Source organism: Lepisma saccharinum, chromosome 14 (assembly GCF_977018435.1).
Source record: "Lepisma saccharinum chromosome 14, izLepSacc3.1, whole genome shotgun sequence".
NCBI classification, from domain to species: domain Eukaryota; kingdom Metazoa; phylum Arthropoda; class Insecta; order Zygentoma; family Lepismatidae; genus Lepisma; species Lepisma saccharinum.
Window position 1 is genome coordinate 68110631 of NC_139242.1, and position 17306 is coordinate 68127936.

Genomic DNA, 17306 nt, shown 5'->3' on the forward strand with positions numbered 1-17306 from the left:
TGTACTATAAGAGGGAAAGGAATGCACAAAACATTCACAGTTCAATTAACTCTTCTGAAGCGACCTAGCTACAAGATAGAAACAGGCAGTACTTACCAAAGACGAGATTTTATCCGTGCCTGGCTGCTTCTTCCCATTGTTGGGGCCCTATTATTTCCATCCATTGTTGAAGTCTTACTGATTCGCGGTGTCAGTGCCATCTACCGCTAGGTAAAGCGGACACTTGGCAGCAGCCACTCCCGAAATGCCATTTCTACGACTGCCAGCGCATTACACTTACGCGAATCCAGCTAACTAATGTGTGGCATCTGCAACAAGAGAGACAAGGCAAAAATTCACAACGTAATGCTCCAGAAGAGTCGATTTAAATGAAAAATGAACAAGGTACTTACCTCCGCGCTTTTTTACTTGGCTTGCGAAGAATCTGAACGCTTCTACTTGGATCTTCTCCCTAATAGTCTAGTAGAGTGTTGGCGTAACGAAGATTTGTAGCTGAATTTGGAAAATTTTGTCTCTTGCTTCAGTGAATAAATCTGAAAAAGACATAAGGATTGTAACATAGCTTGGATTTAATACGTAATACATATGCCACATAGCTTATAATTCTGACTTTGAGACTATGTGTACACACAAAATCGAATGAAACGCCCCCCCCTTACGGTTATGCAACCCGGAATTTTATATCATCTAGTTTCGCCAGGAAGAGCAGCTCGCGAGAAGCGTAGTGTTTCCAACTCTTGAATAGCTACAGATTCACGCGAATGGGTGGAGATCTTGCTTTCCTCTTGATTTGATTTCAAAGGACAACAAGTTTATTTTGAGAATGTCTCTTGTAATAATATCAAGTGTTATTAACTTTTCTGCTTGAGTTTTTTATTATTCTTTTACCACTTCCGAACGAATATGTGAAGATTTTTTTTTTTCATTTTGCAATAACGCTTTCGGCATTTTTCCTTCAGTTATTCCTTTTGTTTTTAAATTTTTGGCGACATCTGATTTGGAAAAAGTTCTACGAAGTTTGTTTTAAATGTAAATGCATCTGGACATACAGTGTAGAGTGGGATTCGAACAACAAATATGAGCTTCCGTCGCGAATCGGATCAGCGCTCCCTTGATTATGTTTTCTTTCCACGTTTATTAAAATTTGCTTCCTTCAGCCTACTTCCGATTGTGGTATATTTCAATTCGTATTAGTTCTTTTCCCGTTTTTTTTTCATTTGCATTGTTCGAGCCGTGATAACTTTCTCTGTTAATCTGGTTATTCGAATACTTTTATACTTTTTTTTTTTCTTTTCTCGATTTTCCCTTCGCACTCATTACAGATTTCGGTATCGTGCTTTTCCATATTTTCAGTAATTTAATTCTCTTGTGTATAATTCCTTTGACTATTTAATTTGCCCTTAGTTCGAATCAAGAAAATATGTTAGGAAATGTTTCCAGTGTAAATCTTATTGTATGGTGGTGTAAAATTGATGCCAGCTTTTTCTTGGGATAAGGGTTTTGAAAGTGCAAGGGTCTCATTTATTAACCATGATGGGAAGGGGGGGCTGAGGGGTGCCAGAAACCTTCCAGACGGAATATGCCTGAAACGAAAAGTATAGATCGACCACAAGGGAAAAAATCCTTGGGACGAAAAGTCCCCGCGCAGATTTCCCTTCTTCCCTTCAGCTCGGACCATAAGGAAGCATGATCCACTCTCCCCCGCCCCTCCTCGCGGGAGTACGGTGAATAGGAGTCGTGGGTCTGCGCAGGTTGTTTTGCTTGTGGTTCCACTCTTCCATCAGCAGGTGGGGTGCTGAGAAGGCTAGGCTATCTGCGAGCGAGGGGGAGGGGGTGAAGAGCAACACTGCCACAGCGAGTCGCTGCAAATGATTTCATCGTCTGTGCTGGGTGAAACCGGTTCTTGGTGCTCCTATACTTTTCCGATACATTTCTGCCAGCCTTTTTAGCGAAGCGAGGTCATATGTTCCAGATTCGAACTCTGGTCAGGCATGAATGTATCACTGAGTTTGTCCCGTCACAATTTTATAAATTGATATTCCATCCGTATTATCGCGATTAACTCAAGAGGCAGAAGAGTGATGTAAAATAACCGAAATAGAATTTGATGCATTTGTGCCTGGTGCTAGTGGAACGATGAAGTTAACTCTTTATAAATGATGAAATAGGTAGCCCTTGCGCTCAAATACACTTATACCTTGGCAAAAAAACAAACAAAAAAAAACTACTACTCTTACTACATTTGGAATACAGCCAAGAGCGATGTAAGGCAATGCAATTACATTGTGAATGTTTCACATCTTGTAATCTTTCTTTTTCTCGTAGCGGGGGCGGGGGTTCATTCATTACAAATATCTAGGAAAGGATTTAGCAGCAATCCGTGATATACTTAAATATCATAACATGCTGCGTAGCCAGGGTTCTTGGGTCCTAGCCTTTTCGTTGTTTCTTCAATCTTCATCAATTTCCCTGAAGCATCATTCATCCTCTGTCGCCATTGGCTATATGTAAAACTTGACATAAAATGAGTAAATTTCGAAAAGAAAACACAAGGATCTACTTTTCTCATAGCTCGCCAAACATGCACATTTCCGTATTTTATACTTTCAGCGCTATCATTATTCTTGGCAGGCAATGGAATTGAAGCAACTCTCACAATTAACGTAAACTACATGTCACTCAGGCATGACAATTCTCGCGGGCAAAGTGGATTTTTTTTGGCACATGGTAGCGCAATAACTATCTTCTGGCCTCCTAGATTTAAATACTTACTTTTTATTCCAGTTGAGTGATTGACTCACAACTTCGCCATTGAAGGTTTGGGTTGTATTTGGGTTATACGTATTGTGTTTTTGGTGCGGTAGGAAAAAGCAATCCCAAAGGTTTGCACTGAACAGAAAATTGTGTGCTTTCCCTCTCTCTCTCTTCTATTTAGGTAAACTGTTGTTAGAAACATATTTTCCGAAGAATATCCACATTGAAAATAATATTCCACAATTGTTTTGATAGGGCATTTCTATTGCTCTGAACGAATTATCTCCGTAAGAGGACTAGGGCCTCCCCGATGGCGCAGTCGTAGAGTCGTTACCTTTTAATCAAGGGGTCCCGGGTTCGATACCCGGTGGAGGAACATAGTCGTTCGGAACCCACTATAAACTGTAGGTCCAGTCCCAATTAGCCTTTCTGTGCACAAAGTGGACTTAAAAAACAACAATTCAATTCAATTCAATTTATATTCATTGCGGGAAGAAATGTGAGAGAAAACATTGCATTTTTTTCAGGGAATGCATGAGTCAATAATAATGTATATTTTACTGTATATACTCTTTTATATTGCATTGATTCATTAGTATCCTTATTTCCTAAAGCAAGCGTGAGTTTCTTTGCACACACCACGCAAGCCCTGCTTGACGTAAATATCAGATGCAGTAACTTCGCGGTTGCCTTTTGCCACCACGCTTTGGCTTTAATTCGAGCCCCGGTAGGTGCTTCGTTCGAGATACTGCAGCAGTTTTACTCGTATCTATGCCTTGAGCATGTCACTTGCAACGGAACCAATAAAATGAAACTTTCTGCACCGGAATGGGCGTGAAACTCTACATGCACCAATGATAAGTTGTCTTCAAGAGGCATGTGCTTGTGCAAAGTGCAGCATGTTCCTTCGGCCCGAATGTTCCCTTACGATATCATTTCATCATGCCTTACACTTCGGAATTTACAAGAGAGAATATAGTCCGCATTTTTTTGTGCGGCGGATCTCCTGCACTTCAGATTGCTACGACTCTTGGTGTGGGCGATTCATGCGTCAGGCGTTGGATTCGGTGTTACGAGGAAGAAGGGGACCAAGGAATGAAGTGAAGACCCAACAAAGGCCGGTCGAGGAAGACAACCAGGGAAGAAGATGCAGGCATCATTGAGATGAGCGAGGGCAATCCCTTCATGGCTGCAAGGAAGATTCGCCAAGAGTTGAAACTGGAGTGACATGCTGCAACAGTTCGGCACCGTCGAGCGGCAAAGAAAGAAGCAATGATGCATTTGCATCAAGAAACACGGATCAGTTTTGCTTTACAATATTTACCAGCTCCTCAAGAATTTTGGCAGAACGTAATTTTGAGCGACGAGAAAGTATTTTCGTCTGACAAAAATGGTCAGGTTTATGTTTGGAGGCGCGACAACACTCGCTACGGCCCCGAGAACATTTCTACCCATGCTAGGAGTGGCAGGATATCCGTGGCGGTGTGGGGATGGATCAGTTCGTCTGGAGTAGATGGATTGGTGGAAGTGTCCTCGAGAATGAATTCGCAGGAATACGTCGCAGTTCTGGAAAACCACATGCTTAAAGCGTGAGAGAGAGACACCTTGAAGATGAGATTCCGCACGTGAGTTTCGATCAAGACAACAGCAGCGTTCATACATCGAAAGCGAACACCACCTGGTTTAATCAGCACCCAGGAATTTCAAGAGTAGATTGGCCAGCGAAGTCTCCCAATCGAAAACATTTGGGCGTTGATGGTGAGATAGTGGGAACCTAGACAGCTGAGAACAATGGAAGCTGTACTGGCTCACGTGTTTGATGTTTGGGAGAGTTTAAGGAGATGACCAAACATCTGCTCGTGGAATCCTTGCCTCGTCGACTAGATGCAGTGCTTGAATCCAACGGCGGGTGGACACAGTATTGAAACCCCGCACGGTTTAACCGATGTTCTTTGTTACATCACAGAACAAAACTAATTACACACACATCTCCATATGCAACTTATGTTTCCAAATCTTTCTTATTGATACCTTGGTGCTCATGGTTACTTTTTCACACACTTGCACCATTATATTATATTCTATAATATTAATATTCACATTATTGACAGATTTGATTCACATGAAATTCAAATGCGCAGCACACATGCACCCATTCCTAACACTTAACTATTAGTTACATTACACCTATCACGTTGTCACAGTTCTAGATCAGTGGTGCCCAGGGGGAGGCGCAGACTGTGATGGAAATTTGACTGAGTAAACAGGGCACAAATTGAATTACGTTATCAATTAGCCATTGCTGTTATACAAATAGTAATTTGTAGATTGTCAGGGGAATTGTTACGGATAATAAGTAATATTGGTGGGGGACGATATCCAACTCTTATATATTAGGCCTTAGATTGATAGGGAAATTATGGTGGGCGATTAATGAAGTTAGTGGTATTTTCAGGTTGCGGGATTGATAATTATTTTGGGGGGCAGGGAATCCCAACTCTTGTGTATTACTATTACGTCTTAGATTGCTTTTTTGGAGGGAGCAATATCAACAGGAAGTCTAAAATTGGCATGGGAATTTTGTTGGGAAGATTGAGTATTAAATTTGAGGTCGAGGGGAGGGGAATGAAGTTTTGATAAAGTGTTATGTCTTAGATTGCGAAGGGATTTCTGACGATTTAGAAATTGACAAAGGTCCGGGCGGGACTCGAACCCGGAACATTCGGTGTCTGGATCGTTAGTCCATCACTAACCTCGCTTGGCCGCAGAGCCGGTTCTCTTTGGTGGCCAAGCGCGTTAAATGGTCCACTTCCGATACCACGAAATTTCCGGGTTCGAGCCACGGCTTCACTATTGGTATCATGGTGTCAATTTAATCTAATCGTCACTCATCCTCATTAGCCGAAAGTGGCAGAAGAGCGACTTAACATAACAAAAAGTACAAAAACAACTTTAACACTCTAGTAATTTCTGATCAATAGATGCGTATTAGCTTTGATTGTTGATTCTTTAATGATAAGCTTACGATTATTATTGTTAATATGGATTGCCATCCATCAACAGAATGACGGACCAATCGATCATTTAATTCATGTCGTTTTTTTGGTATTTGTTGTCCCTTCGGATCAGCTTCGAAACCTAAGGAAATGATTAGATGTTTGTCTGAAGTTAGTGACAATGGTTCTTTAATTTCCCGTCGCTCTTTCAGCTGGCGCGGGAACCACCTTTATGGCAGTGATCATCTGTTGCCGCGTTTACCTACGAAGGAACTCGTGGCCAAACAACGAATTAGGCCTACCTCTTGGGCAAGAAGCGGCAACTTTACAAAGCCCTTCTCCCCGAAGCAGCCAGCAGGGAAACAGGATTTTGTCAAAATAACCCTTCTGCTCTGTGAATGAAAACCGGTTCAAACAGCGTTTCGACTTAATTGGACATTATCCATTGTTTTTCTTTTTGATTGACTATATATTCTATCTATATATTTTGAGACATATCAAGATATCACCTCTTCTCTCATCTTCAGACGAACAATGTTTGCTATGTCTGTAGTGTGATTGGAACTATGACAGTCCGTGATTTTTTCCAAATCCGGTCCGCTAAGCAACCAGTCTTAGATGCCCATTCGAAATCGAGAGCTATAGAGCAAAATAAGTTTGAAGTGAAGAGTCTTATTGAATGAAACATAGCTCGACTCACCCTCATATTTGATTTTTCTTTTTTTTAGATAACTTGCGTTCACTTCGTATAGAAGGCACCACGAGACTGAAAATTCACACTATTTGGCATGGCAAATAGACCTTATTCCAGCTTCGCTGAAAGTTCGATGTATATAATAGTTGTCAGTCATTAAGTTCAACGCCCTCTGCGCGTGTGTTGTGATGGGTTATCGTGTTCCAATTTTGATTTAATTCCATTTCATGCTCAGAAAGGCTACCCGAAGTGGGACCTACAGTTGAAAGTTGGATCCGAACCACTAGGCAGTTGTGTCTCCACCAGGAATCGAACCTGGGACTCCGTGATTATACGGGGTTAACACGTTCATGGCTTTACAGTTTCGTGAATTCAAGGAAGCCAAGGTGAGAAAAATGTGAAGAAATATCTTCTACACGGAACTAACTATGTGTGTGTATGTATGTAAAACTTTGTAGCACATCCATTTCATTTTATCATCATTACGTTGAAATTTGCACCAGTGATTTTTCACTACGTTCTAGGTCACGTCACTTTGAGTCGTAAAGTATTGTCTGTAATTCAGTTTTAGTATAGTTTGTAGCTTCTTATCCAAGAATTTTTAAGGTGGGAGAAAGGAGGTGGGGCTCAACTTCTGGAAAAAAATAGTGCGAGTTCAATTGATTTGATTTGATTTTGAATTTAAAATTTTGGGAGCGTCAGCACTTAGGCTATTTTGCTCCCGTCACATTATACGGGGGCCAGCCCCTTATCATTACAAATAACAACTCTAGCGTTGCATGACTAAAAATGTTAAAATGTTCTGACTTCTGTTAAAAGCTGAGGCCGTAAACGGTCACTCAGCACACACAAGGACAACAAACAGGACAACACACACAAAATTATACTGGCCATAGTGCCAGTCGCCAGAGCCTCGTTAGTATTTAGTCCAGGGTGCACTACGTGGAAGTGAGGTTGACTTTTGGGCGCCTACGTGGAAGGTCACCCCTTACACCCCGCGAGTTCAATTGAGAATACGAAAATGGAGCGGAATGATTATATTGCTACAATATCTTCATGAAAGTAAAGCGTAAAATTAAACATGACTATCAGCATAACCGAAAGCATATAATGAGATGATTTATTAGTGTTACCAGGCTAAAGGTGTGGAGTGCGGCCTGTTGCCTCTTTCATTACAGAATTCCACATGTAAAAATTGTGGTCCCGGGTTCGATACCCGGTGGAGGGGGCACATAGTGGTTCGGATTCCACTTTAAACTGTAGGTCCAGTCCAGATTAGCCTTACTGTGCACAAAGTGGACTTAAAACACCAACTCAAACCAAAAACCAAATGTAAAAATTGATCAGCTCTTATTGCGAGTAACCATTATAGGCTTAGACCAAATTCTGGCGTTTATATTTCAATTCACTTCCTCAACAAATCCTTTCTCGATTGAAAAGATTTTATGCGGAGCGTCATTCAGTTGTTTGTGAGTGTTCTTTTTGCAGAAGCAACAGCAGCTCGCTCGCACCCACAGTGCCCCGCCCACTCGACGAGACGCGTTGTCTGTGCAGTGCAGAACAGTGACAGTGTTGCCTCTCTATTCGATCTTTGTATTCTCTTTTGCCTGCCACTACACACACATTTCAGACAATTCTTCCCATACAACAAATGGAAAAGCAATCAGGCAACTGTTACATGGCTCTTTTCTAGATTTTGTATTAACACTTTCCACGGTCAAGATATGTTAAGTTGGTTCTGTTTCGTATTCCCACAATTTGGCTTCGTGCAGTATGGGTTTATATTGCAAGCTTAAAAAAAGAAAGTAGGCAACTATTTTAACATTTTAATTTTCATCCGTTTCATGATTGTATGCACTAATAATAATTGGCCGCCGCTTTGCCCGAGCTTGGTAAGCCGTCGGCTTTTGATCTCGCTGCCGAAATTCCCGGGTTCGAGTCCCGGCCTGGGTATGATTGTTTATGAGTGTTCCTTCATGAATTTTATCATACACTAATCCTCATCGTTGCGATTAGCCAAAAGTAAAGTAAAAAAATAAAGATATTAGTAATAATAATAATATGAATCTAGCCCCACATGGTTCCTTTATGACTGTCCTTTTATCAATTTCATCGAGTCATCATTCATCCTCATTGTTGCGATTAGCCAATAAATGGTAGAGAAGCTGCGAAAAATAAGATGTAAAATAATAACAGAATTTTCTCCGCAGAAGGAAAAATAAATGTTCCAGACAACATGCAATTCAGGAAAAGAGTGTCCTGTAATGTGAGTCTGTAAACCAAATGTAACTCACGAATGAAGAAGTTTACGTGAGGGTTTAGTCTTCTACGAAGCAATACAGGCTTGGATGGCGCAGTGGTAGCGTCATCGCCTTGTAATCAAGGGGTCCCGGTGGAGGCACAAAGTGGTTCGGATCCCACTTTAAACTGTAGGTCCAGTTCCGATTAGTCATACTGTGCATTGTGGACTTAAAAACACCAAATCAACAACCAACCAACCAATACAGGGTTGGAAACACTACGGTTATAGGTTTGGAAACACTGCTCCTCTCGGGAACTACTCTACCAGGCGAAAATAGATGATATAAAATTCCGGGTTGCATAACCGTAAGGGGGGCGTTTCATTCGATTTTGTGTGTACGACTTGTACAGAGCATTCCGTGACATTCGCTACGAGACTCGGCGGCAAGCTGCCCGGCATCAGCGCTTGTCTTTCCCGGTGAACGGGTCAGCGACAGTCGCTACAGTCTGCTATTAAAATTACAGTTTTCATATTGTGTACTAACCTTGACTACAGAAGGTTGTTGAAAATGATGTCCCTCTGCTGCAACACATTCCTGGCATCTCCGAAGTAAATTGGCATTTACACGTGCAAGTTCGTCTACTGTAATTCTCCCGATTTTTCGTACAATACACTCTTATAACTCACGGATGGTGTGCGCATTGTCTTTGTATAAATTATTTCCCCATTTTTCTTTCCACTTTTATTCAGAACTGACCCTGTTACTCTAAGCTTTTTTACGAGGATTAATATAAGCGACTGTCGCGGACCCGTTCACCGGACCGCTTGCCGCCGAGTCTCGTAGCGAATGTCAGGGAATGCTCTGTAGTTACTTGTTATTATTTATGCTTTCAACCGTCTGATCACGTCACATCTCCATCTTCGCGATTAGCCGAAAAGGGTAGAAACGCGACATAAACTAAATCAATTCAAATTGTATTAGCAGCAGATGATTTTCACGAGGCCTCTTTCCCTTATCACTCTATCCCAATTTTCCCATTGAGCTTGTCATGCGCACTTGGAACTATGGTCTTGAAGGCAAGCAAACTCTATAGCAGCGAGTGTCCCACAAACCACTCTCATTAAAGAAATAGACATATTGCACTTTCTCTTAAACTTCCTACATTTTCATCCGACACAACATTTCATCTTACATTGCTTTTACTAGCCTTGCATTTCCATCTCTATTTTACTAGTTCGTGGCTTCTGTTTTTGTATCTTTTCTTCAATTTTTGTCCTCTTGCCTCACGTTCTTTTTGAATCTTTCATCTTCAAAATTATTTTTAGAATGCGATAAGAACAGCAAGAAAAACTGAAAATGGCCAATAAGTTTTTAAAGAGGACAAAAATGCACAAAACTTTTTAAAAAAAGTTTTTTGGTTTCACCTGAAGAAAAACAAGCCACTACATCAACTGAATGACACTGAAGAAGAAACTAACCATGAAATTGATGGTTTCACAAACCTATTCTGGTTTTGTCCAATCGCATAATAATATATTTTAAATCTCTCATTAATAAAATGGTCACCTTGAGTGACTAGCACAAATTTACTGCAAAATATGAAAACATAGATAACAGTGCCACCAGAAAAAATCTAACGAGGTAGCCAGAAGGGGTGATTTCTTAAAATGTTGTTTGTATTTAATATAACGTTAAATACCAGACATTAAATGCATGTTTGAGGTAAAAATGGACTTCATAAAATTTTTCTTGTTTGTTGAGGGGAGAGGTAGAAGGGCACAATGCTTGATTCGGAAGGTGTTCCCCATTCTTTCCACTGAATATCTCTCAGAATTTACGAGAATCCATAATATGTTTTCTTCTTTTATAATCAGTGATGTTATTAAGTATATTAGTCCCCTTATTTGCTAATATTTTATTTGCTAGCATTTCATCTATGCTCTACATAGTTTTGTTTTTTACTTCGACTTCTTGGATTTATATACTATGAAGTACTAGTATAAAGTATATGGTGTATATTTTTCCAGTGGCAGTTGCCCCCCCCCCTTTTTGCCCCGTACTATTGCCTCTTAAGGCTTGGCTGGACCTCTGGCAGCTGAAAGGGCGATTTTTTTTCAAATTTTCCTCTCCATTTGAAATACCTCTTGGATATTTCAAAATATGAAAAATTATGTACGCTTAGAATTCCTTCTAGAGCATAACGTGAATTTTCGTGTAGTTTGCTTTCACTGTTATCTAGATAATATCAAAAGTTTAATAGACTTACGTAATCGCGAAACTTTTGAGAATATCTAGATAAGAGCGAAAGCAAACTACTCGAAAATTCACGTCAATGCTCTAGAAGGAATTCTAAGCGCATATAATTTTTCATATTTTGAAATATCCAAGAGGTTTTTTGAATGGAGGAAATGTTAAAAATTCGCTCATTCGGCTGCCAGAAGTCCAGTCAAACCTTAATGCTAAGCCTTGTCTTCCTAAAAAGAAGTTAAGTTTTCGCATCCAATCGCAGCTACTGTACTTTACCAATAGAATATAGAAAGAATTGAACATAGTGTTTTATCTATGCTGGTCTGTTGACAATTTTTAATAATGTATTAACACTGCCATCTGTGGATAAAATCTTGCAACTAAACTTATTCCTTCCCTGATCATCGGGAACGACACTGGACACGTCAAGAATGACGTGTGACATGCGAACGCTTTTCATATCAGGCAATTTACGCTCGTGGTATTTCTTTCTTTGTAGGTGCCGTGGAATGGAGGATATTCGGCTGCGAAATGTTTACATGACGTCACAACTTCTGCTCATATTGCTGCTGATGAATGCCACCCTCGCCCCCGCGCCTGCTACGCCGACAGACTACTGCGTCATAGGTGCAGGGCCAGCCGGCCTCCAGATGGGCTATTTTCTCCAGAGGGCCGGTCGTGATTACGTCATATTCGAGAGGGCCAATGTGTCAGGTAAGAACAAGCAAACAATGCTTCTTCCATATAAGGGACTCTTCAGAAAAAAAATGACTGTCATACGATGTATGTAAAGCTGTTTGTGCAAGATTAAATGAGTCGTCAAGAAGTCGTTGAATTGAACTCTAAAATCGACAATTGAAAGTAGTTGAACAGGTTAATAGTACTAAAATTATCACAAGGACCACTAAAAATAATTAAATAAATTACAAATGAAAGCCTTAATACGAACACATCATCCATTAATTAAAATGCAAACAATGCCCTAGTAGACTTAGAGCCCCATTGAATATCTCTTATTGATGAAACATCACATCCCTGCTAGGAATATGTCTTTCAATCCAAATTTTAACACGGTTATTTCTAGCAATACATAATACCTCGAGATATAATTATTAAAAATAGGCTGATAAATATTAAGGTTCTTCCTTGGTGATACAATATTCCAAGAAACGTCTTGAATTCTTCATGTAGCTTTGATGTTTTTAGGTTGTATATGAAGGACGTTCGCGATTGTATTAATCAGAATGCGGTAGGAATGAACAATAGTCCTAGGAAAGTTCTTATTCAATTTTATAATTGATGATGTTGGGTCGAATGATGAAAATAAGGTTGATATCATTTTCAGGTTTTTTTCTTTTGTAATATTAGGTTTTAGTGTGTTGTGGATATTTAATGTTTTATTATATATAATAATTATAAATAATAAGTAGGTTAATGTAAAGGTTATGAAAAGAAAAATTCAGTTTAATGGGTATATTTGTGGAATTACGTTCCTATTGGAAATCTTGAATGGTCTGAATTTGCACATGTCTAATTTCATCGTGCACAAGTTCACATTTAAGAAAACGTGGCAATGTGTACGGCACGAAAAGATATAAATAGACTAGCGATTAGCCGTTACAAAGATAATATTATTTCCAAAGGAAGATGTTGATGTATTTTCTCTGTATTATTCAATACTAGCTGATTACCCGGCGTTGCCCGGGTATTTATTTATCCCAATCTTCTATTAGACAGGAAAATAATGAATTCATACTAAAGTGGAAAATGTAACTAATTTTATTTACAGATATTTAAAAGTATAAGTACAGTATACAAAGTATAAAGTTAAATCTTTTGCAAATTCACTATAATATTAATTTAACGCAAAACTTGATTATAAACATCATTTTTCTTTCACCTCCAGGAGCAAGAATAAATAAATTGAACGGCATTGGGAGTGTCACTGTTCATCTTAGCGACCCCGAAAGCTATGGATTTCATACTAATATCGGTCGTTTTCTATTATTTTTACATGTCACCCCCTCCCACCCACACCCATAGGGGTGTCTTACCCCTACAGAATTTCTTTCGATATTGCATGTGATACGTGTACCAAGTTTGGTTGAAATTGCTCCAGGCGTTCGAGAGTTATGCCGGAACAAACATCATACACACATGCAACCATTTTAAATATATAGAAGATGCAATCTGAGACACCAGAAAAGCAATGTGAACACAACAAAATAATTTCATAAAAATCTCATTTCAACAGATATACAGATAGTTGTTTTTCATTGCGTGTATCTAAACTTCAATTTAAGATCAACACAAAATATCATCACATTACTCAGTGCACTAAAACGTACATTATTCTTTGTTGTTTAATTCAGATTAAATAAACACGAGACGAGAATATTCCCGCCGCCCCCCTTTTACTTTCTCGCAAGTCACAATCGCGTGTTTCCGCGTCACTTTCTTTTCGCCACAGAATAGAAATAAATAACATTCTGTACTTCGAGGCTTCTTTTCGACAATCGATTTTCAAAAACATGTCCTCTGATTGGTCGATAGTCAGTCAAGAAAGGCTTTCATTAGAACCTTACCTTTTTAGAAATTCTTGGACGGCAACCACTAATGCAAAAAGCAGCATGACGTGTACTCTGACGTAACTTCCTTTCAACATAGCATTCAATGACTTGTTCGTGATTCATTTGATCGTGTATAAACAGCTAAATATGTACCTTAAGTGTTGCTAAATGCTTGAAAATTACAAAAAGAAAAAAAGTTTGTTTGGAATAACAAAAAAAAAAATGTTTTAGTATCCAAATATTTGTTTTAGGTAAAAAAAGTAACAAATGAGGTAGACGGATAGGGGGATTTTTTAAGGGTTGGTCGTATTTAACAGACCCTATAACCTAAATACCAGAAATTGAATGCACATTTGAGGTAAAAATGGACTTCATTATATTTTTCTTCGTTGTTGAGATGGTAGGTAGAAGAGGCACAATGGTTGATTCGGAAGGAAATTCCACTGAATTTCCCCGCGAACTTACGAGAAGTATAGGCACGCTATTGTTTGGAACATCCTCAGTAAATGCCAGTAGGCCCTAAAGTGTGCTTACAGGGACGCCGCGAAATGTTCCAATATTTTCACTGAAATGACACTTACTTGTTAGTTTACACCTGGTTTTAGAATCGGACCGTCGCATCAATCCAAATATGTGCTTATTTAGTACTTTTTACAAAAAAAATGTTTCTGAATTTGAAAAATGTGTTTATTTTCTAACTTAAGGCAAACAACCTAACCACACGAAGTAAGCGTTGCAAGTGTTAGATAGACCTAAGGGTGCGATGAAACGAAAAACTTTGTGAACCACTGGTATACGCTAATATTTTTCTCTATATTTCGGTTATTATAATCGTCGTTTCTCTTACTTATCTTTAAATTTATTTTTGAATTTGGAAAATCTTGAACATGTATAATCTTAAAATTCTTATATAAAAACCTTTTAAGATTATACATGTTCACGATTTTCCAAATTCAAAAATAAATTTAAAGTAAGAGAAAAGATGATGTTAAATAATCTTAAATTTTGTGTACATTTCTCTCTTTTCATGGGTAAATATCACAAGATCATTTTAGAGATTCATCTTTTAGTACTTACTTTTATTCGTATTCTATTGTCTTACTAGTTGAAGTTTATCAGAGGACAAAATAATTAAAAGGCCGCGTTAACTTTCAAGTTCAACATGATTGGCTAACGACTTGAAATACTGCTATCATGTGATGAAATGTGCTTGCGCTTGCATTGCCATCTATTATCGACACTGAAACTAAGAAAGCTACAAATTGGCCATTGCACTTTCCGAAGCATGTGTAAATTCCATTCTCTATCCAATTCGTTCGCAATCTTCTGGGAATGAATAGATCGAAGACTTAGGTAAATCGATTTTTCTCAGGAATACTGCTGGATTGTTCCATTTCGAAACCTTCCATTACTCCCACGCGGTGGATCGTTTCCATTTGCGTCTCCAAAGTGGGAGAAAGGCCCGATCGAATCTCCGTGACGTAAAAAAGCTTCGCCAACTTTTCTGGGTTTACGCAGTGCAAAAACGAGAGAAGTGGGGGATTATGGCGTTTCGGTTGATTTGGTACGACGATTCCTACTCTTCATTCCACATGAGATGCTTTTCGACGCTTCTAAAAGGGGGAGAAGGGGGCAGACCCGTGCCACTGCACATCGATGAGGGTGTTTACTTGCAAGATTCTGAGAGGTTGGGATACAGACGGAGGTGCTTTTGCATCCCGCCCGCTGATTACGTTGCCAGGCCCTTAATTCTACCCCCTCCCACCACCCCATTTATGTCTAGATGGAAGATTTGGGAAAATGCTCTGAAAGCGACGAGATGAGATTCATCTCTACAAGAGTGTTGTTTTTCCCTGATGTCTTGGAAAACATCTATTTCACACGCGCACGAGCTCAAAACATTTATGATATCATTACAAGAGGAGTAGCCGCAGTGGTGTCCTCGGTGGGGCGTCTGACCGCCACGCGGGAGACCCGAGTTCGATTCCCGGGGTGCGTGATCTAAGGTCGGAATTTTTTCGGTGTTCACCCAACCTTAAATCAATGGGTGCCTGGGGGTAAAGGCGGTTGGGGGTGGTGCTGATCACATAACCTCCAAAATGGGCGAGATCGAGAATGTGTGGGGGCCCTCCCCCCATTTCTTAAATGTGGCTACTGGCGCGGAGCTACATGCACGGGGAGCTTTACCTTTTATTTTATCATTGCAAGAGCTAACTCTCCTTGTCAGGTACGTAGCCAGGGCGCTGGATGTGAGGGCTAAAGCCCTCCCCTCCTAAATCCTACAAATGTTTCGTTGGAAATAGTAGTGGTAATTAATTTTACTTCCTTAGTAGGATTAAACGTCTTGTACGTGAAGTTGTAATATTCTGAAAAAATCATCTTCAGGGTTTCTATCCCCTAACTTGTTCGCCTTTAGACGACAGCTTCTGATAATGGATGAGGGCCACGAAGTAAAATTCTGACTAAAGGCCTGCCCCTTGTGCAGTGCGTGTAGCATGCCCAGAAGACCCGTAGCGAGGGGCAGACTGCAGTGTCTGAAGCCTAGGGCGTCAAAGATTTTTATTTTAAAGACAACAAAGTCAGAATATGCGACAGACAATTTCACACTTGGCAGAGATAAGAGAAGGAAAACAATTGAAACACCTTTCAAATAATAGTACTAATATTGAAACATGAAAAATTAGCATTATTTAAGTCGCAAAGCTGCACCTTTCTGCCAGTATTCCCCCACACACTCAAGGTGTGGCTAGCTATACAGCATATATGAACTCACAGCATGTAGAGGACTTCAACACCTCTCGGGGGAAAAAAATATATATATCTATGCTGTGAGTATGCAACCACGCGTCACAGATTCACGGTTTCAAATGCCACATTTGTCGTGTCCAATCACTGTTGTTTTCTTCCTTTCGAGACCAGCCACTCTAAACACGCAAACAAAAGCTACAATAAAAAACACAAATTCCACGAGAAATTTAACAATTTCTCCTGAATACGTTGGCTAATTATTCCACAGAACCAACCCGACTCTATAATTATCGCAACAAATACTAATAAAATCCTTCATTCGTACGGCAACGCCCTATTTACCCACAATTCATAGCGGAGGCGGCTTCAAACTCGTGGTTTCCGAGGAAATTGGACGCTAATTTGCAACCGCGAGGCAACGAAAGGAGACAATCTCTAATGCAGCCGGTTGGAACTATAAATTAAACAGCACACGATTTAGCAGTCCTTCTATTATTAACAAAACTGCAGTTTATTTATTACATAAAAACAAATAAACGACCAGTTTATTTGCTTACGTTTGGTTAATTGCGAATGCGTGATTGCTAGTGCGAACAACTGAACTAATGGTTGCGTCTAATGCAACGTGTTTACCAAGCGAGTTCGTAAAGGATTAATACACAGGTTGGAGCTGTGTTTTCAACAAGTTATCGTAACGTTATCAATGGGTGCTAATCTTGACGAATGGTTCAATCACTATAATATTTTTCTATTCAGTCGGAACAGGCCAGGTAAACATGCCGTATTCATGGAACCTCTCTAGTGTTGGGTGATATGTCTTCCAGACGGTATATCGCGATATTGAAAAAAATATCTTCCGGGTGATATCAACTAGACGATATATCGTCACGATATTTGGCGATATATGTATATCGTGGAGACGATATAACGCCGATATCACGATACGGAAAAAAATATTGTATCGTCTGTGATATTTTCTTGACATTATATCGCGATATCAAATTTACGGTATCGTCCATCCCTATACGCAGACTGCAGCAGCGGTGGTACAGCG

The 17306-nt window shown here is 39.7% G+C and overlaps 1 protein-coding gene across 1 annotated transcript in view; it reads left to right on the forward strand.

Annotated features, from left to right (window-relative positions):
* LOC145998602 (FAD-dependent oxidoreductase domain-containing protein 2-like) overlaps positions 1-17306 on the forward strand; it is a 257130-nt gene that overhangs the window by 69099 nt on the left and 170725 nt on the right. Inside the window, exon 2 of the mRNA XM_083135051.1 lies at positions 11434-11648. Coding sequence (XP_082991177.1) covers positions 11444-11648 — 205 coding nt within the window. The 5' untranslated portion in view covers positions 11434-11443. The remainder of the gene's footprint in view (positions 1-11433; positions 11649-17306) is intronic.